The sequence below is a fragment of the Oryzias latipes genome, chromosome 19 (assembly GCF_002234675.1).
Source record: "Oryzias latipes chromosome 19, ASM223467v1".
Taxonomy (NCBI): Eukaryota; Metazoa; Chordata; class Actinopteri; order Beloniformes; family Adrianichthyidae; genus Oryzias; species Oryzias latipes.
The window spans coordinates 17,208,645-17,235,091 of NC_019877.2; the positions used below are offsets into that span (position 1 = coordinate 17,208,645).

Consider the following 26,447-nt stretch of genomic DNA (forward strand, 5'->3'; position numbering starts at 1 on the left):
TAATAAAGTTATGGTATTATGTTAGTTTTTCCTTAAAGATTTGGTCATGAATTTTTAGTTTTGTTTTGCAGCAATTTTGTTCTGCACCCCTAGAGTTTCTTTTAAGTCTCTTGGTTTCCTCTGTTCTCCAAAGAGGGGGTGATTTGGTTTTAACTGTTTTTATTTTTAAAGGAGCGACAGAGACAGAGATGGAAAGGTGCTAACAACTCAGGAGAGTGTACAGAAAAGATGGAAGGAGTATTTTGAGGAGCTGATGAACGAGGAAAATGACAGGGAAAGAAGGGAGGAAGATGTGGTTGTTGTGGAGCAGGAAGTAGCAGAGATTGGAAAGGATGAGGTTAGGAAGGCTCTGAAAAGGATGAAGAGCGGAAAGGCCGTTGGTCCTGATGACGTACCTGTGGAGGTATGGAAGTGCTTAGGAGAGACAGCAGTGGAATTTCTAACGAGGTTGTTCAATAGGATTTTAGAGAGTGAGAAGATGCCTGAGGAATGGAGGAGAAGCGTTCTGGTTCCGATCTTTAAGAACAAGGGTGACACGCAGAACTGCAGCAACTATAGAGGAATAAAGTTGATGAGCCACACAATGAAGCTGTGGGAAAGAGTAGTGGAAGCCAGGCTTAGGAAGAAGGTGGAGATTTGTGAGCAGCAGTATGGTTTCATGCCCCGTAAGAGCACCACTGATGCCATTTTTGCTTTGAGAATGTTGATGGAAAAGTACAGAGAAGGTCAGAAGGAGCTGCATTGTGTGTTCGTAGATTTAGAGAAGGCGTATGACAGGGTGCCGAGGGATGAGCTGTGGTACTGTATGAGGTCGTCTGGAGTGGCAGAGAAGTATGTCAGAGTAGTTCAGGACATGTATGAGAGAAGTATGACGGTGGTGAGATGTGCTGTAGGTCAGACAGAGGAGTTCAAGGTGGAGGTGGGACTACACCAAGGATCAGCTTTGAGTCCTTTTTTGTTTGCTATGCTGATGGACAGGCTGACAGACGAGGTAAGACAGGAATCTCCCTGGACAATGATGTTTGCGGATGACATTGTAATTTGCAGTGAGAGTAGAGAGCAGGTGGAGGTACAGCTAGAGAGGTGGAGGTTTGCTCTGGAAAGAAGAGGCATGAAGGTCAGTCGTAGTAAGACAGAATACATGTGTCTGAACGAGAGGGATCAAGGTAGAAGCGTTAGGTTACAGGGGGCTGAGGTGAAGAAGGTGCAGGAGTTTAAGTACTTGGGGTCAACAGTTCAGTGTGATGGGGAGTGTGGAAAAGAGGTGAAGAGGCGAGTGCAGGCAGGTTGGAGCGGGTGGAGGAAAGTGTCAGGAGTGTTGTGTGACAGAAGAGTGCCAGCAAGACTCAAAGGAAAGGTGTACAAGACAGTGGTGAGACCAGCTCTGCTCTATGGGTTAGAGACGGTAGCAGTGAGACAGAGACAAGAGGCTGAGATGGAGGTAGCAGAGATGAAGATGTTGAGGTTCTCCTTAGGAGTGACCAGGTTAGACAGGATAAGGAACGAGTACATCAGAGGGACGGCTCATGTTGCCTGTGTTAGCGACGAAGTCAGAGAAGCCAGACTGAGATGGTTTGGACATGTTCAGAGGAGGGATAGTGGATATATTGGTAGAAGGATGTTGGAGATGGAGCTGCCTGGCAGGAGGGCAAGAGGACGGCCAAAGAGGAGATACATGGATGTCTTAACAGAGGACATGAAGTTGGCTAATGTTAGGGTAGAAGATGTCCATGATAGAGTGAGGTGGAAAAGGATGATTCGCTGTGGCGACCCCTGATGGGAAAAGCCGAAAGAGAAAGAAGATTTTTAAAGGAGCGACTTTGTCCAATATTAATATTTTGATTTGATTTGAATTGTAATGGCTTAGTTCAAATGATCAAATAAGAAAAATGCACAAAAACAATACAATCATCAGTTATACATTCATACAATGACATATCAGACTTAGGACAATTAGACATATTGCTTGAGAGGGAGTGAAAGGAAGCGAACTTATTATTGTTCTATCACAGAGTTTGAAAAGACCTGAAACCTGTGAATTGGCAACCGCCGTAGATGCACGCTCTATTACGCAACACCTGGGTCATGGTGTGCCTTCAAATTAGTCAGCTCACTCTACAGTACTAATGTCATTCTCTATTAACTATTGTAGACAATTTTATAACATGTCCTTATTTCTTATCTAAAAGGTATTTTTTAAGTATGCCTATCATTTAGTTGGTGCTAGTAACTTATTTGACATAAAGACAGCAGGTAATGCAGGCAGTTAAACAGGTGCACTTTTTGAGATAATAATAAACATTAGATCATTTGTTTATGAATGTATTGAGATTATTTGGATGATTTTTACTTTTGGTGTTGCACAAAAATCCCAAATATTTTTGGCGTTATCCAAGTGATGAGTTTAGTTTTTAATGTTTTATATACGGTGGCCCTGAAGTGCAAACCATTCAACAAATCACTCGATACAAAAACATTTTTAAGATCACAACAACAATTGAAAAGGCAGTATTACATTTTAGAAAACAAAACAAAATTTCAGAAACCAAAACTTAAAAAACAAAAAAGAAAAAAACATTTCAGAAAAAAAAATTAATTTCCAGGAAAAAAAAGAAATATTAAAAAAGAAAACATTTCAGAAAAAAATGAAATATTAAAAAATGAAAAACATTTCAGAACACAGAATTAATTTCCAGAAAACAAAACGAAATCTTCAAAAATGAAAAACATTTCCAAACCGGAAGAGGCAGGTACTATGGGACAACGCTGATTGGATGATGATGTTTGTCAATCATTTGAACTGAAAAGTATTTTAAATGAAGCGATACCGCATTTTATCGTCCAAACAACAATGTACTATAATAATAAAATTTCGTCTGAAGCAGAACGGTCACCCGGAAGTAGTTTGTTTGGATGACGTCCGTTCTGCAGGTAAACAATGAAAGGGAAGGACGATAAAACGTTAACTTAAACGTTAATCTTTGAATATTTAGTGGATGTGATGACAGAACGCACGCAGAAATATCAACACCACCAGGTTTACAAATGTTTCGAAATGTCTGTGAGAGGATTCTGTCTGAAGCAGCAGCTGCGAAGAAACTGGTGTTAGATGGCGCACATCAGGAAATGCAGTCCCGCCATCCACAGATAAGGTATGGAGGCACATTTGTTTGATCTAATAAAGACAGATCCAAGATCCTTCAGTCATGCGTTAATGACAGGTTAACTCATCAGCTGGACAGGGGGTTCACGTGGGCAGGATTCTCAGAGAGGTGTACCAGCCGCATAAATCAGCAAAGCTGTCAGGTAAACTGCAGCAGTTTGTGTCAGGAATAACATTTATGAATGCTTCTTACTCACACTATTAAGATCTGTGACTTTAGAGTGTGTCAGTGCACAGAAACATGACAGTAAATGACTGGATGTGCACATCATCAGACACGTCCAGGTGTGTAACTAAAGGTGGCAAAGTCTGTAGTGTAAAAAAAAATCTTTAAAAAAACATTTTAGTCTTTCAGGCAGAGGAGGAATACCAAATTGTTTTAGAATGTATTTTTATAAGACTGAAATAATGTATTTTATTCTGAGTTTGGTGTTTTGACCCCTCCCTAATCCCTCATTTTGATGAACTCAACTTTTTCCTGAATGAAAGATGAACGGCAGCTGATGTTTTTCTGTCAGGGATTTTTAATTCATTAATTTATTTCTGTCAGGGATGTCTGGAGCTGGAGTCCAGTGCAGAGGAAGCTGCAAGCATGTACGAGCAGGAACTGGCATCCCTTACCTGTGCATACCTGTGGATGTGATGCTGAGCAGCAATGTGGACAAACCTTTCCTGACATGACTCTTTTTGATGTAGTTGTTAAGCACAAACAGACTTTTCCCAGATGCATTTTTTCCTCTAATAAATGTGACTGACAGGTACGCTGAGTAAATGCTGAATGTAAACGGAACATTTGATTGACTGCATGAAGAAGCCCATAAAGGAAAATCCACAACTGTTTCTTTGTATCTGTTATTGAATAACATATTCATGTTAAGTTTTCAATAAATATACTGCATTGCTATGAAACAAATTTGTTTATTTTCATATCCATTATTACAATCCTCACGTCAGCATTCAGTTTTTTTCATTGACAAAGAAACATTTCTAAACAACAGCTTTCAAAATCAAACATCAACTTTGTTAATAAAGCTTTAAAACCTAAAATGGTAAACATGGAAAAACTCCTAAATGAAGCGAGTCTAATATGAACATTTTCAACTGGAGTTTTGCTTAAGGGAACATTAAGTTGTTTGGAGTTGTACAAGTGTTTGATGCGATTCCTCATAGATGTGATTTCCAGATCATCAGCCCGATGCTAAAGGCAGGAGTCATGGCTCGTCTTTAACTCCCCAATGCATCCTTTACAACCAATCAGGCTTATGCAGCAGGTTAAACACCTTTTTTAAAGGACCTGCAATTAAAAAAAAAAATTACATATTAAGGTTAAATAATATTTATTGATTACATTGCACATAAATCATGGTGACTTGCCTGTACACTGCACAATGATATGAATGACTTTAGTCTTTTTGTATTCCCATGTAGAGCTGCCATCTTTTCTTCTGCAGCACAAACCTTTCTGGAACTTCGCTTTGAGAAGCTTCACCTGCAGAAATATCACATGTTAATTCAATTAAGTATTTTATAAACTTTTAAAGTTCATTTTTAAATGTCAGTTTATGTATATGCATGGTTCAAAAATATACAATGCACTTCAATATTATTTCCCATAATAACTTGGCTCAGAGCTTTTTCTCTCATGTTGTCACCGAAAACGGCAATCATGTGAAGACTGTTCGTCTCCATCGGGTTCCTTTTGCGCATGGGCAAGATAAAAAAAAAAAAAATCTTTTCAAAGCAGCACTTTAATTAACATCCTAAAATTAACATCCTTAAAGGCACAAAAGAAAAGATCACAGAATTGATTCTTACCTGAAGATGATTGACAGCATGAACCTCGCAGCCGTAGACATTGGCGCACAGCGTTCAAAGTGAAAGTGCTCACAAACTACTTCCGGGTGATCGTGTGAAGGCGAAATGTTAAAAAAAGAATTTAAAAGTTCATTAACATTTTGTTGCATTTTTTATTGGATATATAAATGGGAAATACGTGGATTATTGTAGTACATTGTTGTTTGGACGATAAAATCCGGCATCGCTTCATTTAAAATACTTTTCAGTTCAAATGATTGACAAACATCATCATCCCATCAGCGTTGTCCCATAGTACCTGCCTCTTCCGGTTTGGAAATGTTTTTCATTTTTGAAGATTTCGTTTTGTTTTCTGGAAATTAACTCTGTGTTCTGAAATGTTTTTCATTTTTTAATATTTCATTTTTTTTTCTGAAATGTTTTTAATTTTTTAATATTTCATTTTGTTTTCTGGAAATTAATTTTGTTTTCTGAAATGTTTTCATTTTTTAATATTTCTTTTTTTTCTGGAAATTAATTTTGTTTTCTGAAATGTTTTTTTTTTTCATTGTTGTTTTTTAAGTTTTGGTTTCTGAAATTTTGTTTTTTTTTCTAAAATGTAATGCTGCTTTTTAACATTTTTTTTTTTTAATTGTTGTTGTGATCTTAAAAATGTTTTTGTATCGAGTGATTTGTTGAATGCTTTGCACTTCAGGGCCACCGTATTTATTAGACATAAAAATGATATTCACAATAACAGGTTTTTAAAAACTCAAATCCCTCTGACACATTTCACAAAGACACACCCAGGACATCACACACCAAGCAGAAATGAACGTTTTGCTAAAAATGATGCCAGGAGTACAGCTCTAAAGATGTTTTACAAAAGACCAAAGAAAATTGAATGATTTGCTTTATTTCTCATTATTAATATTTCCAGGCTTTGTCTGTTTTTTTCTACAACATGTTCATATTTGTAAAATTTTGACAAAATATATTTTTATAGAGACCAAAATAACATATTGTAGCGGACTGAGTTGGTCTGGGTAGATGTTGGTCATTCCAAAATCCCAAAGTTACTTGAACGCATCATACAGAGGGGGGTTGGGTCTCTCTGGTTCGTTCAGCGGTTGAGAGAGAGAGTTCGAGAGAGTTTTGAGAGTGGCTGCATGTTGTACGGCGTTGGTTACGGCCTACAGTAGCCAAAATAAAAATCACAAAAAGGATTTGGTCTCCGTGCCTGAGTGACTCGGGAAAAGAGGACGCTACATTTGGTGTCAGAAGTGATCGGACTTGTCGCCTTGGAGACCACAGCTCGCATTACCGTGGCGACCCTTTTCGACCGCAGCAACTCTGCACTATGTTTCCCACGGACACGTTCTGCAAGACTGAGGAGGTGAGAGGAGCTCACGGAATGGAAGACAGCGACAAGGAAAAGGAACATAAAGAGCGGGTGAAGCGGATGGTTGCTAGCTTGGCTGCAGATGCTGGATTCGGTCGCTGTAAAGAGCCCGCGCTTCAAGATTCACGTCCGAAGGCGGGAACGGTAAGAGCTCCGCCTCCATTAGGGCTTCACGATTCTGTTCCTCCATCAATGAAGACGCCCAGATATGACGGCAAAGTGGACTGGGAAGCTTTTCAAGCACAGTTTGAACTGTTAGCTCGTGCTGCATGCTGGTCAAATGAGGAGAAAGCCCTGCAGTTAGCGATGTGCCTCACTGGTGATGCCCTGTCCTGCTTACTGCTGCTGTCACCGGAGGACAGGTGTGACTATAATGCTTTGGTGGGCACATTGAAGAGGAGATTCGGCCAATGCTCCACAGCCAGCCTCCTTCGCTCAGAGTTGTGCAGCCGACACCGCCGCTCAGGTGAGCAGTTAAGAGATCTGGCTGTTGACATTGAGAGATTAGTCCACCAGATTTATGCTCACATGCCCCCAGCCATTCAGGGAGAGCTAGCCCGGGACCACTTCATGCAGGCGCTAAGACCAGATGACCTTCGTGTTCAAACCCAACTAGCACACCCTAAATCACTGCAGGAGGCCCTGGAGCTGGCCACAGAGAGAGAGATGCTGTGGAGGCCCTCCTCCAGGGTGGAGCCTGAGGCCCCGCCTAGGGTCAGAGCTGCAAGTTTGTCAGAACCCGACACCAGGGGGCCTGCATGGGCAGAGGAGCTGACCCAGTTAGTGAGAGCCGTGACACTGAGGAATGAACAGGCGTCCAAGGCCCGTCCGCAAAGAGACTGGAACCGACCCAGAGCATGCTGGGGTTGTGGGAAACCTGGCCACTTGATTCGTGACTGTCCTCACAACCAGGGAAACGGGGACGGGACCGCATAAGTGGGACAATGCGGCACCCAAAAAAAATGTCCCGATTGGGCCCACAGAAATGGACTGCTGACCAAGCGGGGGGCAAAGAAGACCAACCGGAGAGACTTGTGACCTTGGGCCGAACCTGGGTTGGTGACTGTTGGTTCACAACTATAAGTGTTGATGGAGCGTCATGCTCAGCCCTAGTGGACACGGGCTCATCTGCAACATTGGTTACCCCTGCAGTAGTGAGGAATAATACAACCATCCTTCCTACCGCTGTCATGCTACAGACTGTTACGGGGGAACGGACTTCCATGCAGGGGGAGGCTGTAGTGACTCTGGAGGTGGGAAACCAGCGAGTGGATTGGCCTGTGTGGGTTGCTGACTTGGAAGAATGCATACTAGGCCTTGATTTTTTGCGGGCCCAGGGCTGTGTTATTGATACCAAGAGAGGAACCCTTACATTGTCTGATGGACATGTTACTCAGATGACCCATATTCCCTCTAGATCGGGGTCCCATGTGGTTCACACTCTGTCCATGACTGACAAGACCCAGTCTGATTCAAATGAAAGAAAGAGCTCTGTCTCTAATGTTTATCCAGATGTGCCAACTGAACCATCTGTAAATAGCACACCTGCAGACACAGAAAAGATTGCGGCAGTGAGGGACGTATGGAAGAGGAACTGCGAGGGTCTGTCACCTGACGAGCAAGCGCTGCTGTGGAGTCTTCTGCTAGAGTTCAAAGACTGCTTTTCTGTGTCTGAAGATGATATGGGTCAGACTGACCTCATCAAGCATGACATTGACACTGCTGGCGCCCAGCCCATTAGATCCAGACCCCGAAGGCTTCCTTTGGCTAGACAGTCTGCGGCGGAAAAAGCCCTGCTGGAGATGCAACGGGCGGGGCTCATTGAGCCCTCCACAAGTCCATGGGCTTCAGCAGTCGTCATGGTGCCAAAGAAAAACAAAAATGAATGGCGTTTTTGTGTGGACTTTAGAGCTCTTAACAAGGTAACCAGGAAAGACCCCTATCCTCTCCCACGCATTGATGAGACTTTGGATGCAGTAGCAGCATCATCCTGGTTCTCCTCTCTGGATCTGCGCAGTGGGTACTGGCAGGTACCCCTGGCTCCTGAAGCAAAACCAAAAACTGCCTTTGTTATTGGTGGGGGCCTCTGGCAGTTCAAAGTTCTTCCTTTTGGCCTCTGTAACGCCCCCGCCACGTTTGAAAGACTGATGGACAGGGTTTTGATGAACATTCCTCGCTCAGAGTGTGTGGTGTACCTGGATGACATTCTGGTCCACGGCTCCTCATTTGCTTCAGCCCTGGAAGCGCTCAAGCGAGTGTTGGGCAGGGTGGAAGCTGCAGGCCTGAAACTACATCCCCAAAAGTGTTGCTTCATGCGGCAGGAGGTCACCTTTCTGGGACACAGACTCCAAGGGGGTGGGGTCGCCACAATGCACGACAAGATTGAAGCAGTTCGGGACTGGCCTACACCCACATCTGCACACGACTTGAAGAGTTTTCTGGGTCTGGCCTCTTACTATAGGAAGTTTGTCAAGGGTTTTTCATGCATAGCTGCACCTTTGTTTTGTCTGTTACAGAAGGGGGCAATCTTTGTGTGGACTGATGAATGCCAGACAGCTTTTGTTCAGCTAAAGAAAGCCCTGACTGAAGCACCTATCCTGTTTCCACCTGACACTGCTCTGCCTTTTTTACTAGACACAGATGCCAGCAATGTGGGCTGTGGTGCAGTTCTGTCCCAGGTAACACCCGTGGGGGACAGAGTGGTTGCATACTACAGCCGGACATTTAACAAAGCTGAGCGACGCTACTGCACCACCCGAAGAGAACTCCTCGCGGTGGTCAGTGCCATTAGACACTTCAGATATTACCTGGGGGGTCTCCATTTCACTGTCAGAACTGATCATGCTGCCCTACAGTGGCTGATGTCTTTTAAGGAGCCGGAGGGCCAGTTGGCACGTTGGATTGAGGAGCTACAGGCCTTTGATTTTGAGGTTCTGCACAGGCCGGGAGCACGGCACCAGAACGCTGATGCACTATCACGGCGACCATGTGTGGCAGAGGACTGTCGCTATTGTGAGAAGAGAGATGGGCAAGACAGTAAGTGGCTGAAAGTGGATGTGCAATGCGCCTTGCTGTGCACTCAACCTTCAACAGGTGCTGGAACGCTCAACACTGTTGATGCCGCAGAATGGAGACATCAACAGCAGGAAGATGCTGATGTGAAGCATGTCCTCTCATGGGTGGAGGAGAAGCGAAGGCCATCCTGGGAGGAAATCTCCATGCTCTCTAGAACAACCAAAGGTCTGTGGTCTCTCTTTGAATCTTTACGTCTGTGTGATGGTGTGCTACAGAGAGGCTGGAAGGAGCCGGCCACAGGTGAGATACGTTGGCAGGTGGTGGTGCCAAAAAGCCTGTGCTGCACTGTCCTTCAAGCTATGCATGGGGCCCCCGGTTCTGGACACTTTGGAGTCTCCAAAACTCTCCGTAGGCTCAGACAAGGTTTCTACTGGGGCCAGAGCCGTCGAGACGTGGAAGAATTCTGCAAAAAGTGTGACCCCTGCACAGCACGCAAGGGCCCAGTGGGTCGGTCACATGCCCCCCTACAGCAGTTTCCTGCAGGTTTTCCTATGGAGAGAGTGGGGATTGATGTTCTAGGTCCCTTTCCTCGGTCAGAAAAGGGTAACCGGTTCATTCTCACTGCAATGGATTACTTTACAAAGTGGCCTGAGGCCTACTGCCTGCCTGACCAGGAAGCAGAGACTGTGGTGGATGCACTGGTGGAGGGGATGTTTAGTCGGCTTGGGGTACCGGAGGCAATTCACACAGATCAGGGAAGGAACTTTGAGTCCAAAGTTTTTGCAGCCATGTGTGAAAAACTGGGCTCCCACAAAACCCGTACCACCCCCCTACATCCACAGAGTGATGGGCTCGTCGAGAGGTTTAACCGCACATTGGCTGAGCAGCTGGCCATCGTGGCAGATAAACATCAACGAGACTGGGATACCCATGTACCCCTGCTACTCATGGCCTACAGGTCGGCTGCCCAGGACTCAACTGCCTGTTCTCCTGCTTTACTGATGCTGGGCAGGGAGATACGTACACCGGCAGAGATGGCAATGGGAAAACCCCCAGAGGTGCCCAGGGACCCCCCAGGGTCGGACTATGCGAGGAAGTTGCAGGACCGGCTGGAGTCTGCTCACAACTTTGCAAGGAACAAGCTGCTGAGTGCGGGACAAAGACAAAAAAGGAATTATGATGTGCACACTAGGGGGCGTCACTTTCAGGTGGGAGAGTTGGTGTGGGTCTACAATCCTCAAAGGAAGAAAGGCAGGTGTCCAAAACTGGACAGTGACTGGGTGGGCCCTTGTGAGATATTGGAGAGACTTGGTGAGGTGGTTTACAGAGTTCTCCTACCCCCTAGGGGCAGGAAGGTGGCACTACATCGAGACAGGCTGGCTCCTTACAGAGGTGCTGCAAGGTTAGAAACCCCCACATGGGAGACGGAGAAGACTACAGCGAGTGTTCCTGTGTCGTTGAGACCTTCAAACAGATCAGTTAAGCACTCGGTGGCTGGAAATACCACCGCGGGAACTGCAAGCTCCATTCCTCCAGATGCCTGTGGGTCACCTGGGGTCACTTCGACTAGCCCCACATTGAGTGTGCGGCCGCAGAGAGCTCGACGACCGCCTGCTCATCTGAGAGACTTTGTTTCACCTCGAGGACGAGGTTTTTTTGGGGGGGGGGGATAGTGTAGCGGACTGAGTTGGTCTGGGTAGATGTTGGTCATTCCAAAATCCCAAAGTTACTTGAACGCATCATACAGAGGGGGGTTGGGTCTCTCTGGTTCGTTCAGCGGTTGAGAGAGAGAGTTCGAGAGAGTTTTGAGAGTGGCTGCATGTTGTACGGCGTTGGTTACGGCCTACAGTAGCCAAAATAAAAATCACAAAAAGGATTTGGTCTCCGTGCCTGAGTGACTCGGGAAAAGAGGACGCTACAATATGATATTTAACATTTAACTTGATTTATTTTAGATTAATTTTGCTGTTTTTTTTTCATATTTATGTTCCAAAAAGTTTCAATGGTTTGAAAGTTGCAAAGGTTTAGCTTTGTGTGTTCAGCAACTGTTTTGTTCGGCTGGCAACCAAAAGCTTGTTTTTTATTTAGACCACCATGTGCAACTGAGTTTGACACCCCGTCAAATCGTGTATGCACGCGGGGGGGTTACTCGCCCAGGGAGTAAGTTAGTGTAAAACCACCACTGAGAACAGATGTTTGCGTTTGCTCTGCTTCATTACATTAAACAGCAGCACAGTAAGAGACACGGTGACATTAACCCAATGCATCATGGGAGTTGTAGTGAAAAGCAGTGGTGCTGATCCTGGACAGACTCAAGTCTCTGAACTTCATTATTCTATTCACTTTGTACACGGTTCGACACTGGATCCCACGGGAAGCTACTAAGGGTGCACGGATGATTTGTACGGATCACTAGCCCCGGTTCTGCTCAGGCTTGTGCCGCGGATTGTGTCCCCCCCCCGCACACTCTTCATTTAAATGTATTGTTTAGAGTACACACTATTTGTGTATAACATTTGTGTCCTCCGCTTTTGTTTTCATACTCATCAAAGTCGCTGCTGGATGGTTGTCCAAGAGTGTGTTTAGTAACCTGACGCTCCCACCGCGTGTGGGAGGAGCTACCGTCAATAGTTCTTCTTGCCCTCCTTACGAAAGACACAGACACTGAGATATCCGGTGTATTTATAATGAAGGGCTCCATAAATATGCCGGCAAACTACTCAGTGTGAATCCTAGGTCTTTTTTGAAGAACATGGAGCTGATATTCTGGTGATGGTAAATGTTTTATATCAGTGAAAGTTAATAGTTTCCCACGGCACAACTGACCATCTCTCACGGAACACTAATGTGCCGCAGCACACAGGTGTGAAAACACTGGAGTAAATACACTGAAACTGCATACAACATTCAATATAAGACTTCAGCTTTAGCTGTCTCTTCTTTGGGAGGAAATCAACTTTTTGTTTTATTCATGTGTTTAGTGCCACCTTCAGGATAAGTTATTCACAACAGTATCAGAGCTCACAGCACCCAGATGGCAGCAGTTAAACCTCATAAATATAAGAATAAAAAATATCATCAGATCATCAGATCAGATCAAATGAAGCCCATGTTATCTCGACATTATAGGTGTGTGTGTGTGTCAGCCTCACCTTCTCCAGGTCTGGCTCTCTTAAAGCCAAGGCTAGCTCGTTGTTGTCCATGACAGACGCTGCAGCTACATCCAGGGGAGTGGACCCTCTCATTGATGGAGATGCTGAAGACACCACAAGAAGAAAATACGCATGAAGATACTTGAATACGACTTTATCTAATCTGGGAGCAGTTTATTTCATACTTTTTTGTGACGTTACATGCAGTAAGCATTTGGTGCACATATACTAGAGCATGTACCCTCTGGGACAGTTCAACATTGCTGTACAACAGCAATTTGTTAAAATATCAAAATATGTTAAAATATGCTAATAGAAAGCTAGGATTTCTTATAACATACTCAAGAAACACCTATAAGGACCCACCCCGAAAATTTTTCTTCAAATGTAAAAGTGATCTTTTAATAATGATTAAGCTGTTTTTAGCCAAAATTAAAAAACCTGTGTTGTTTTCTAGGACATTGTTTTTGCAGAGCGGCAAAAATTTGCTTTTGAGTTGTGGGCAAGCCGTTGAAGTGGAGCACACACACAAAGTTTGTGTTTGTGGTCCACTATGCGTAGTTTCCACGTCACATCTGCAATCTTTTTCAAACAGTATTTTTTTCATCTGCTCCTCATTCACATCAATTTGAAAAAAGAAATACTAATACAAATTTAAGTTTCATTTTCCTAAAATGTGTACTTTATTATCAGAAAAAGGTCACAAGAGCACGTTAAAAACACCAAAAAAAACAATTTTCCCCAGCGTGGGTCTTTAAATAAAGCTAATGGAATGCTGATAGAACAGTAACACCAAACATGGGATGCTAACATAATACTAGAAAAATATAGAATTTAAAATAAAAATAGAGAACTGTTTTTTAATTAGCACGCTTAAACTGGGCAGCCATTTGTGTCCAACCAATGTCTGAAATCCACATCCAGAAACAATTACCGTAATGTTTTGATGTATTTGGTTTTATTTAGAGTTCTACCAGGGTGTGTCTTTTGCAGAGAAGATGCAATAAGCTACTGTATGTCTGACAACCTCTAACTCACCAAGACCAACACTGCTGTTCTCCAGCAGATAGGTGAGATGGTCAAACATGGCCTTCTGATTCTGCCGGCTGATTCGACAGAAGTAGCACAGGAAGCGACAACAGTTGGCCACCATTTTGGGGAAGGTGATTTCCTGCAGAGACAGACAAGCAGGAAATTCCTTAAGCTTCTTTGACTGCCATTAACCCTTTGATGAGTAAATGTTTCACTTCATATACAGTGACTACCTCTTGAAGCACATCAAAAGAATGCCAAGAGTGTGCAAAGCAGTAATCAAAGACGAAGGTGGCTACTATGAAGAACCAAGAATATGACATATTTTTTGTTGTTTCACAAGTTTTTGTTATGTATATAATTCCTCATATGTTAATTCACAGTTTTGATGCCTTCAGTGTGACTCTACAATTTCATAGTCATGAAAATAAAGAATACTCTTTGAATGAGAAGGTGTGTCCAAACTTTGGTCTGTAATATATCAAAAAATATATATAAACAATATATACTGTAGTAGTAAAGGGTTAAAATTATTCAGAAAAATGTATCATATTAGTCTTTTGAACAAGCTGTTCTTTGGGTAGCAGAAGTACCTTGGAGTCTCCACCGCTAAGAACGTTGACCATGACCTCCATGACAGTCTCATGCATGCCCAGAGCTCTCATCAGGTTGGGATGCTGGTAGAACACCTTGTTATTCATGATGTCACTGCAGAATACAGGAAGAGTTTAAACCTCTGAGTTATACTCCAGAACAAAATGCTGTGTTCTTACCCCAACCCCCGGATCATCAATTTCTCCTCCTCTTTGCCCATACGGACACTCAGCAGAGATCTGATCTGACCCAGGGCAGCCAGTAGGTTAATGGTGTCCTCAACTGATACAGAGTTTATGGTGTAGGTCTTCGGAAGAGCATGCACCTGGAGGACAGCAAAAGCAAACATAATGAATTCTTTAAGATGTAAAGAGAGGAAGTGTATAGAGGGGCTCATGGAGTATCAGTTAAGAGGTTAATCTGCTGTGTTAGTATTTCTCTGAATTGATTACTGATCAATGGATCCACATAAGCTGGTTTTATTCAGAGCTTCCCTTTAAAACACCTAGACAAACGTTACTGTGTTACTTGTGTCTTTAGGATTGATTAAATTAATGATCATGAAGCTAAAACTCCATATTCACAAATATGCAGACTGGTACCTGGCCGCCTATACCGTCATACTGGCGGTGCAGCAGGACAAACATTGCCCTGACCAGATCTGGATCTTCAATCACAGATTCTTGAGCCCAGCTGACCATCGTGTTTGAAATGAGCTGCTGTAAAGTACCTGCAGTACACACACGCACACAAAAACTATATTAACAATATCAGTGAGTGACAGATTTTTACTTTCACTTAAACAGTTTTGTGTTTAAAAAAATTCACATTTTGAAACATGACTTTAAAATAATAATTATAATAATCTGAGGAAGCAGGCAGAAGCAGAGGTGTGGATGAAATTTCAGATGAAAAGCTTCCTGCTGGTAACACTGTCAGCTTAAAACATAATGCTGTTCATAAGTTTCAAGACTTACTGGGCTGTCTGTCCTTCTCCTTTGGTGGGTTGCCGATCTTTTTCTTAAGAGCTGATACTTTCTCCACCAACAACATAAGGCGCCCTCTGAAGGTGAAGTCGTTGTCGCCATCAATGGCTATATCATCGTCCAGCTCAATGCCTGGCAAGCAGAAGAATCATTCTTACTGTGCTGTAGGGTTTTTTAGCCAGAACAAGTGTGTGTTTCTAAAAGTGGTCTTCAAGAACCCGTGACCTCCATGTTTGATATTTTTGCTGTTTAGCCTAACAGCCTTGAAGAGACCCCAGCTGTTTCAGTCATGGGTGTTGGGGTTTGGACATGAGTCCAACATGTAGGGCTGGAATCTTTCATGACCAGGGTTGGGACATTTTGTGCTATGGAACTGACCGCAGTGTCGCATCAGGTCTTCATGGAAATCCAGCAGTTGTTCCCGGATAAATTCCGGACAAGGACCATCCTGCTTTTCGCCCTTAAAGTTCAGCAACATGTTGATCTAAGGAATTATAAGAAATAAAGATGCTCTTCAATTTTATATGCTGTGGAGACCAAAGTTGAGCTGCTTACTTTTGTTCTCCAGAATGTAGTTTTACTACATTTGACAACATCTGCTGTTTAACATCACATCTTATGATTTTTTTTTATCCAACTAAAGTAATAGAATTAACAGGTAAAGAAAATCAACCGGGTTTAAGTCACTTCAAAAATACAGTCATGGATAGATTAAATGTACAAACTATTTCAACGGGAGGGGTCAGGGATGAGGGACTAATCTAACAGACACTTTTTTAGTTGGTGGGAGGAGTCTGGAGCATAGCAAGTCATAGAGCCAGGAAAAACAACATTTTCAGTTTCTTGAATAAAATTGAATTGAAAGGGACAGTATTGGATAGGACAGTGTGATGGCTGCCTACGCTGCCACACCATCAGGGCAGTAACCTCCTGCACCACACCCTACATATATCTGTTCACTTTATTTGTTTGCATATACTTCTAGATTTCTTTATCAAAAATAACACACATTTGATCATAAAGTTTATCAACATGTTTCAGTTTACTTTATTATAATTTGCTTTATTAATTTGATGTTATGCTTTGAGTCACCAGTGCTAAAGGGAACCATTGCTGCTGCTACTGCCATCTGCTGCTGGAACAATCAAGTCAGGCCTGACACAAGAATGCATGCCAGTCAGCAGAGGCCTTATATTCAGCAGGCAGCTAATTGGACTGAACCATCACCCAGTGGACAAGGAACTCTTTTTGTGTTTCTTTACTTTAGTTTCAATTTTGATGGTCCTTAATTTCATTCATTGTGTATGTTAATTTATCACATGTTGGACATTAGTTTAGTTTGTTCTCTGTATTTTGTCTTAGTCTTTTTAAGTTCCCCCTTGTGTGTCTAGTTGGTTTGATCAGCCACTATATATGTTCCCTTGTGTTTGCAATTAGAAAGGTCAGTTTAATTATGTTGGTTTGTCTGTTCAGTTGTCCTCTGTTACATTTAAAAACTTGAGTTAACTTTGTTGCTTTGACCTCTTTTAAGGGCCCATTTTTGCCCATTTACACATTTTGAAAATTAAATTTCAATATTTTTGATTAAATTGTTTGCTGTCCTTGCCTTCTACTGCTCGGTCCACCACAGACAGTATTTGGATTTTTTTGAACATTTTCTGTCAGCAGCTTTTCTGCACTCCATTATTTATTTATTTTTATTTACTTACTTCAAAGTAATAAAATAAAAAGATACATATTATGAACAGAAGTATAATGAATGACAACATGTAAAGTTCAACAGGGGCTTTAAATATAGATGAACTACTTATCAAGTCCAATCTAGTCTAATCAAGTCTTTATCAGATATAAAGTTACGTTTTTTTTTGCGGTCCTACCTGTTCCTGTGGGGGGGATCTGAACTCTTTGGTTTTCTTGGCGGTGAGGGCTGCTGACATGTTGAGTGCTAGCATCACCTCGTTGTAGCGGTACCGCTGGTTATCCTGAAGACAAGCCACGAAGTCATCTGAGAAAGCAACCACCGCCTCGATACGGTGCCGCACCTGGCAGTCGCACAGGTACTGAAGCACATGGCACATCTGCATGTGAACAAACACACTCGCATTCAGCGCATGTAGTAACACAACATAAAACATGAGAATAAACATTTGTCAAATACGCTTTTCTTGTATCTTGTATTCATTCTTTTAAAATAATGTTTTATTGTATAATATTTAATACAAACATTTCTGAGACCCCTATCGCATTAGCATTATCCAAACGTTCCTTTATAACTCATTGTAAATAATCCGATTCATGTTTTCTCCCTTGTAGTACATCATCATTCCACCAGAAGCAGTAGATGGTCTTTTCCTGGTCATTTAAAAATGGCTGCTTCCATAAAATCTGAAAAAAAAATTTTGGCAGGAACGTTTTGCCAATTTAAATAAATTTATGGTGAGAATAACTCATTTATTCTTTTATCAAATGACAACTATCTGTATTGAACGAATCAAAAATTTGTCAACAATTAATACCTTTTAATACAGTTACACCATGTGAAAATATGTGTATCAAATTTGAGACAGCGTGTAAATAAGGTCTATCTTTTCAAGATTCAAGATTTAAGATTTGTTTTATTGTCATTCCACACATTCCCTTACCACTAGCTCCACAGAGAAAGTGTGTTTGCCTGGGGCAGTGGTGGCAGTGCAGACTCTTCCTGGAAGGGGCAGTTCCCCACTTTTAGAACCTGTTCGTTTTCATGGTTTGCGAGGCGCTGGTACTCAGAGCACAAGTTTTTGGAACAGTGTTCAGAAATGCGTAAATTAATCAAAATATGACTTTTTATTTTGTCTTCTCGTCATCAATGTACTTTGTGAAGGTTTTACAGCACAGAGGCAAAAGTTCATTCTACTGAATCTTTTAATAACTTTGACTAAACATGTCACGGTCTGGATTCCAGCCCTGGTTTTCCTCTCTTCTCCACTTCAGTCCTCACATCGCAGCTCCTCACAATCAGACCAGCATAAAAGCAGTAAAGATCCAAGACACCTCTGCCAGATGATCTTCTGATTCAGCTCTGTTTCAGATCGGCTCCAGCCCACTGCCCCCACTCAGTTTTAGCTCAGCTCAAGGTAAGTTCTGCTCCAGCTCAGCTCCAGCTCTCAACCAAGCTCTGCTCTCATCTGTTCGTACAGCTCCCTGGCTGCTCCATGGACATGCCTGAAGTCATCCAAAGCTTCCTTTTGCTGGACAGAAGAAGCTCAGGCTGCTTTCTCTAAACTAAAGACCAGGTTTGCTTCAGCTCTGGTTCTTACCATCCCGGATACCTCAAGATAATTTGTGGTGGAGGTAGATGCTTCTGAGGTTGGGGTCGGAGCCGTTCTATCCCAGCGTTCATCATCTGACCAGAAATTGTACCCCTGCGCCTTTTTCTCCCGTTGTCTGCCTCCAGCTGAAAGGAATTATGACATCGGAAACTGGGAACTACTAGCGGTCAAGCTGGCCTTGGAAGAGTGGCGTCACTGGCTAAAAGGGGCATCTCGTCCTTTTCTGGCATGGACTGACCATAAGAACTTGCAATATATTCGTTCTGCAAGATGCCTGAACTCTCGTCAAGCCTGCTGGTCTTTGTTCTTCACATGTTTCAACTTCACCCTTTCATACCGTCCTGGATCACGGAACCAGAAGTCAGACACTCTCTCGGGACAGTTCCCAGAATCTAAGATGGGAACCTTACAAGATCCAGACTCTATTCTGCCTTCTTCTTATCTGATTGGAGCTGACTCCTGGCCCATAGAAGACCGGGTTAAGGCTGCCTTGCAAAGACATTCTGGTCTGAGTTCCTGTCCTGATGGATTGTTTGTGCCTACTCATCTCTGTTCTGAGGTACTTCAATGGGCTCACTCCTCTCATCTCACATGTCACTCTGGTGTTCACCGCACCCTCAACTTCCTCCAATAAAGGTTCTGGTGGCCTATGTAGGTACATGACCTCCGGGAATTCGTGTCTGCCTGCCCGGTCTGCTGCTAACATAAGCCATCCCATTAATGTCCAGCGGGACTTCTGCATCCTCTACCTATTCCCAAGAGACCCTGGTCCCACATTTCTCTGGACTTAGTGACTGGCCTCCCTGAGTCGGATGGTAACACAGTTATCCTCCCGATTATTGAACGGTTCGCTAAGACGGCTTACTCTGTTGCCTTCTCCCAAGGAAACGGCTGAATTGCTCCTTCAACATGTCTTTAGGCTTCATGGACTTCCTACTGACAAAGTCTCTGACCAAGGTCCTCAGTGTACATCTGGTTTCTGGAAGGAGTTCTGTTCCCTGTTGGGTGTGTCTGTGAGGCTTTCCTCTGGTTTTCACCCACGGTCCAATGGTCAGACCGAACGGCTAAACCAAGAGATGGAGACAGATGTATCATCTCCCAAACGCCGTCAACTTGGGCGTCTCAACTACTGTGGGTGGAATATACCCATAATTTCCTGGTTTGCTCCGCTACGGGTCTTTATCCATTCCATTGTGCCTATTGTTTTCAACCGCAGTTGTTCCCGTCCCAAGAGAACCAGTCCAGTTTTCCTTTTGTACATGCTCTCATATGACGCTGCCGGCGCACTTTGGACAGGTCCCGATGGGCCTTTCTCCAAAGTTCTTCTCGCTATTCTCCCAGGTGCCTGCCTATAAGGTGGGTGACAGAGTGTGGTTGTCTGCCAAAGACCTTCCGCTGCATGTGGACTCACGGAAGTTGGCTTTCCACTTTGTCAGTCCCATTCTGATTGAGAAGATTATTAGCCCGGCTACTGTGAGGCTTAAGCTCCCCAGGTTCATGTGGCTCCACCCCACGTTTCATGTCTCCAAGGTTAAGCTGGTGCACGCCAGTCATTTGGCTCAGCTCTGCCCCAGTCCAACATTGGCTCGGCTCGAGCCCTCATCCATTCCAGCTCTCTATTTCCAGTAAAGGTTCCAGTTCTTGTACTCTGCCCAGCCCATCTCTCAGTTCTGCAAAGTCTGCTCAATGAACTCTTTAACTTACCTCTGTTTTTGTGCTCCTGAGTCCAACACCCCGCATTACAAAACAGTGGACAGAGGAGCATGTTTTTCACATTATGTTTAGCATTATATGTTTTCAGTTTTTAATGATGTTGCAGAATTTTTGTGAGTATTGTTTCAGCTGTACTGGCACTTGAGTGCTATGTTTATTATCTCAGTCTGCACCTCCCTACCCACCTGGAGCTTTACTGGTTCTGGCAGCTTCATCTGCAAAAGTCCTTCTTTGGGAACGCTCTTCCCTCCATCTTCTCCCCTGCTGAGCTTCTCCAGGTTCATCGATCCGGACTTCTCACCAGCCTCTTCTCTGTACTCTGAGAACACGGATGGTTCAATGAGCTGAAGAATCTTCTTCAGGTCTCCGTCCTGGAAGACTCCCATGATGAGCATGGTGTAGACCAGCTTAACTAGGGGCACAAACAGAAACTCTGTGCTCCCACCGATGGGATCCCTCACATGCATGCTGCCCTCCTGCACTGCTTCTGTCAGCATCTCGATAGTTTTGACCTTCAAAGTGTCCAGGGGGAACTCTGGGCTGAACTGAAAGAAAGACCCTGATCCAGTGGTGCTACTCAGCATGGATCCTGCCACTCGGATAAAACTTGGAGAGGAGAAATGCATTCTGGGTCGCAGAGAGGTGCTAAGTCCGATTCCCGGCAGGCCATGCTTCTTCCCTTTATCTGGGAACAGGGTTATGCTTTTGGTTTCCTCAGTCATGGGAACGATGTACTCGTTGTTCATCATGAGCCGAGCGGTGGCGTAGCTTCTGAGGTGGATGTCGATCAGGAGGTCATAGTAGCCTGCTCGAAGTAAACCTGCAGGGGAAACAGAGAGGAGCAGGAGAAAGTAACTGAATAAAGCAGCAAACGGCCTCAATAAATATTTTGTAAACGTGGGTCCAGAGTCGGCAGCGGAAATTCCAAAATGCAAAATCAGCATAGACAATAATCCACCCATTGAAAGGATCCCACATTCAATCGTTCTCTCTCATGTGAAATAAAATGAGCTGATATCAATTGTAAATAAAATCAAGAGTAAAAACTCAAAAGATTATGAATATATATATATATATATATATATATATATATATATATATATATATATATATATATATATATATATATATATATATATATATATATTATATAACTTATCTTAAGAAACTAGGAGATTCCCAAACCAAATGAAAATTGCAAAAGTGATTCCTATTTATAAGAGCGGAGACAAACACCTATTTACAATCTAAAGACCTGTTTCTCTTCTTCCACAATTCTCAAACATTTTAGAAAAAATATTCAATTATAAATTAGTTACATTCATTCATTCATTCATTCATTCATCTTCTTAACCGTTTATTCCCTTTCGGGGTCACGGGGTTGCCGGAGTCTATCCCGGCCACTTGGGCGTAGGCAAGGGATACCCTGGACTGGTCGCCAGTCTGTCGCAGGGTGGAATATCCTCAATCACACATCCATTCATTCTCACACTCACACCTATGGACAATTTAGAGTTGCCAATCAACCTATGTAGCATGTTTTTGGACGGTGGGAGGAAGTCGGAGATCCCGGAGAAAACCCACGCATGCACGGGGAGAACATGCCAACTCCACACAGAAATTAGAAAATTAGTTACATTTATTGATAAACACAACATTATAAATGAAAACCAATATGGTTTTAGAGAAAACAGATCAACCTCATTTGCTATCATTGGCTGCGTTTACATGGACAAAAGTCATCGGAAAGAATGCCTGATCGGAAGAAAAATGTAAGCATGCCATTCGGAATAGTCTGCCCCGATCAGATTCGTTCGGATCGAAATTTCTTTCCAATCAAGATGGGTGGGTTATGCCGATTGTTGATCCGATCGTGTTGCATGTAAATGGTTCATTCCAATCGTGTGTCACTACTGCTCTGGTTTGACGTCATGCATAGACAGTGTTTCGCTCCAGAGAAAGCTTTGGAGTTCAACCAGGACCGACTGGCTGCTGGCGAGGGCAGAGCGAACGCCCAGTAGGAAGCGCCGCTTCGCCCTGCCCCGCCCCGCCCTGCCCCGCCCCGCCCCACTGGCTCTTTGCCTCTTCCCCTGTATATGGCAACTCAGTTTGTTCACAACGGGACCCATTTCCTCTTCCGGTATTTTCAGCACTACTGCGTATGCCAAAATGATTTATTCCGGCGTTAAGTGTGACCATGTGAACGTTCGTTCTAATCGGAAAAAGTTTTTCTGATCCCATGTACATGGTTGAATTTGAATCCGACCATTGATCCGATCAAGATATTTTGTGCATGTAACCGCGGCTACTGATGCTGTGGAGGAAATCACAAATGCTCTGGACAAGAAATTTGCAGCTGGAATTTTCATTGATTTAAAAAAAGCATTTGACATTCTCAACCATGACATCCTACTTGACAAAATGAAAGGGTATGGGATAAGAGGATTAGTGCTAACTTGGGTCAAAAGCTATTTAACAGGAAAAAACGATTTATCAAGATTGACAAATTTACATCAGAAGTCAAAGAGATAAGTTGTGGTGTCCCACAAGGATCAATTCTGGGTCTACTGCTATCCAATATTTATATATATTATATGTTCAATGTTTCAAAACTTGTAAAATTCATATTATTTGCTGATGACACAAATATATTATATTCTACAGACAATCCTGGGGAACGTTTCAATAAGATGAACACAGAGTTAAACAAAATAAAATCATAGATAGATTACAACAAATTATCTTTAAACCTAGATAAAACCAAAGTACTGTTTTTTGGTAACTACGTCAATCCCAAGCTCTCAATTAAAATAAATAATGTCTCAATTGAAAATGTTACAGAAATCAAATTCTAAGGGGTTGTTATTGATAACAAACTAAGTTGGAAGCCTCACATCCGACACATACAAACTAAAGTCTCAAAAAAGTTTTTTAATCATAAATAAATCTAAACATACAAAAAAACAGATTACAACAGTGGATATCTATTGTACTGCTACTCATACCATATTTCACCTACTGTATAGAAATTTGGGGAAATTATTGTAAGGGTTTACATCCTCTCTTTTTATTTCAAAACGAGCCATAAGAATTGTACATAAAGCTGGCTATCTTGATCATACAAATAATTTATTTTATCAATCCATAATTTCAAAACTGTATGACCTTGTTGATTTTTACACAGAGCAACTTCTATACAGACTTAGTGGGAAATTCTTACCATGCAATATCCAAAAACCTTTCTTGGAAAATGAAGGAGGCTACAAACTGAGGAGATGTAGGAACTTCAAGATCAAATTGATAAGAACCACAAAGAAAAGTTTCTGTGTGTCTGTGTGTGGCACTAAACTTTGGAACGGGTTAAGTAATGAGCTAAAACAATGTTCAAATATCCAAATATTAAAGAAAACGTATAAAGAAACATTGATTTCACAATATGAAGATAGGAGGAGTTAAAGATCAACAGGTGATCTTGAATAATTCCAAATACATGTGTGAACTTGATTGTGGTGAAATAATCAAAGCTCTTTTAACTACAATCAATAAGTATTACATTGTGTAATGTGCAACGAATGATTACTGAAATGTTTTAAATTACGATCAATAAGTTATTGATTTCCTTTACTTGATCTGAAATGTGAGGCAAGAATTACTGTTTTTTTCTTGATAATATGTTCTAATAATAATCAATGATTTTTTTTATTTTTTATTTTAACTTGTCCTGTCTAACAGCTGAGCAAACAGATGAGAGCCTCTTGTGTTGGACATTTGTTACTGTTACAAAAGGGGGTTATAAATCTTTTGACATACCAGAGGTATGTTTGAATAAACCCCTTTCGTAAACTAGGCCAAACTTTAACAATAACATTCCCCCAAGCTCAAGCTCCTGCAGGAAAGCCGTTCTTGGTGTTACCTGGCATGTACTTGTTCTGTATAGCCTGCAACAGCTGCGCCTCATCCACATGGGAGCAAAGAGCGTGAGCCACTCGGTTATTCCCAAGAGCACAGATGGCGGAGTAAAGTCTGAGGGTGTGGTAATGAAATCTCAGCAAGTCCTTCTGTTCTGAAAGCTCCAGGATGTCAACAGACCTGCAGACACAGATGCTGCGTGAGAACATGTATTACAGGTGGTGGTGGGAGGGTGGTAGGTATTGATGTTGCACCTGTTCTCCTCAGGTATGTGCAGAGACATAAACTGAAGAGGCTGATCACACTGGAGCAGCCAGCCGTGTCGATCGTTCACTCTGGAGGCTGAAACCTGCGTGAAAGCACAGAGGTCTGGACAATGAAGCTGTGTGCCTTTACCCTGAAGATCCTATACATCTGGAGTCCTAAAGGTCAACTACCAGACTACAGCACTGTTTCTCAAAAATAACTCTTCCTGTTCCACACTTACAAAAGTAAAAGCCTTTTGTCTTCTCTTAAAAAGAAAAGTGCAAAGGTTAACTTTATTCTTGCTCCTGAAGATCCTGGACATCTGGAGTCCTAATGAAGGTCAACTACCAGACTACAGCACTGTTTCTCAAAAATAACACTTCCTGTTCCACACTTACAAAAGTAAAAGCCTTCTGTCTTCTCTTAAAAAGAAAAGTGCAAAGGTTAAACTTTATTCTTGCTCCTGAAGATCCTGGACATCTGGAGTCCTAATGAAGGTCAACTACCAGACTACAGCACTGTTTCTCAAAAATAACTCTTCCTGTTCCACACTTACAAAAGTAAAAGCCTTCTGTCTTCTCTTAAAAAGAAAAGTGCAAAGGTTAAACTTTATTCTTGCTCCTTGTCCTATAAGAACTGCATTTAAAAAATATATTTATTGATCTACAAATTTCTTATGATCTCTCAGCTGTTAACAAAAAACAAAGGACTTCCTCACGTCACAAAAGAAAAGGGAATGATTCAGCAACATGAAAGAAAAGCGGTTACCCTGAGGAAGTGGTTAGGAACACGACTCCAAAGCACAGGAGTGAGGAACTGGACATGGAGCCGAGGAGGACACTGGGGGACAGGGTTCCTTCTTTCGCTCCTAAACAAACCAGCAGACAGCGGCATGGTGTTCTGTAGAAAAAAAAGGGTAACACGTCTGCCATCTTTGCAAACGGCAAGACATGGTGGTCTGCAGATGTTTCAGAGCAGCATCCATAAAGTCTGATGTGCAACATAACTGAGCAAAGCATACTAGAGCTGTTAAATCAGTGGATAAATGGAGCAAAATAGAGACAAAAAACACGGTTATGCACTGATTACAGTTATCTTGGCTGAATCTGTGGACTTGGTGAGTTAATTCCATTGCCCTGCGAACTGTTGTGTTTGTCATGATATAGAGCCGTGTGTCATTCAGTCTCACACTAATACCAAATTATTATTACAAAACTACCTGTTTTTGTGCATTTTTTATTTCGACTTTCTCTTTTGTCAAACCTGTTCACACAACACATGCCAGCTGAACTTACCGATGGATCTACAAGAAGAAATCAAAACAGAGAAGTCACAAGTAAATTTATCTAATTTTACATTACAAACAGAACAGTCTGGGACCATGTCTGTCTGACACATCCCCCAACTACTCTATGTATATGAAAAAACAACAAAACATCTAAACAAAGTGGATGTGTGAACCTCATGGTTGTGTGTGTCTGTGCCTCACCTTTACACAGCCAAGTTCAAACTGGAAGACATTGGGACTGGTAGCCTTTGCAAAGACTGCTGGGAAAAGCTTTGTGCTGGGCTCCACCTGCACAAAGATGTTTGGTTGGACTCATGAAAACAGGAAGCTGCTTTTTTTCAATCATTAAATGATCAAAAGACCAAAGTATGTTATAGCAAAAAAAAAGGATAAAACCTGCCACCCTCAACTAAAAACCCCACAAATTGTCCATCCATCCATCCAGCCATCCATCCATCCATCCATTCAACCATCCATCCATCCATCCATCCATCCATCCATCCATCCATCCATCCATCCTTCCATCCATCCGTCCATCTTCGACTCATCCAGGACTGGATCTTTGGAGCAGCGGGCTAAGCAAAGATGGCCAGACTTCCCTCTCCTCGGCCAATTTCTCCAGCTCCTCTGGGGGGACCCGAGGCAAAACCAGGCCAGCCCAGAGGCGTAATCTCTCCAGCATATTCTGGGTCCTCCCCGGGGCCTCTGCCCAGTGGGACATGTCTGGAACACCTCCCCAGAGAAGCATCCAGGAGGCATCCAGAGTAGATGCCTGAGCCACCTCTTGACGTGGAGGATCTTGCTCTGGGTGACCGAGCTTCTCATCCTATCTCTAAGGGAGA

General features: G+C 42.7%; 1 protein-coding gene across 2 annotated transcripts in view; it reads right to left on the reverse strand.

Moving 5' to 3' along the window:
* Window positions 1-26,447, reverse strand: part of LOC101172231 (ryanodine receptor 2) — a 310,508-nt gene that overhangs the window by 188,349 nt on the left and 95,712 nt on the right. For both annotated transcript variants that reach the window (XM_023949560.1, XM_023949561.1), the window contains exons 35-47: window positions 25,807-25,893; window positions 25,086-25,217; window positions 24,326-24,420; window positions 24,076-24,251; window positions 20,348-20,982; window positions 17,016-17,216; window positions 15,517-15,622; window positions 15,130-15,270; window positions 14,755-14,882; window positions 14,332-14,477; window positions 14,152-14,266; window positions 13,565-13,697; window positions 12,527-12,630 (exon numbers count right to left, since the gene is read on the reverse strand). In XM_023949560.1, coding sequence (XP_023805328.1) covers window positions 12,527-12,630; window positions 13,565-13,697; window positions 14,152-14,266; window positions 14,332-14,477; window positions 14,755-14,882; window positions 15,130-15,270; window positions 15,517-15,622; window positions 17,016-17,216; window positions 20,348-20,982; window positions 24,076-24,251; window positions 24,326-24,420; window positions 25,086-25,217; window positions 25,807-25,893 — 2,199 coding nt within the window. The remainder of the gene's footprint in view (window positions 1-12,526; window positions 12,631-13,564; window positions 13,698-14,151; window positions 14,267-14,331; window positions 14,478-14,754; window positions 14,883-15,129; window positions 15,271-15,516; window positions 15,623-17,015; window positions 17,217-20,347; window positions 20,983-24,075; window positions 24,252-24,325; window positions 24,421-25,085; window positions 25,218-25,806; window positions 25,894-26,447) is intronic.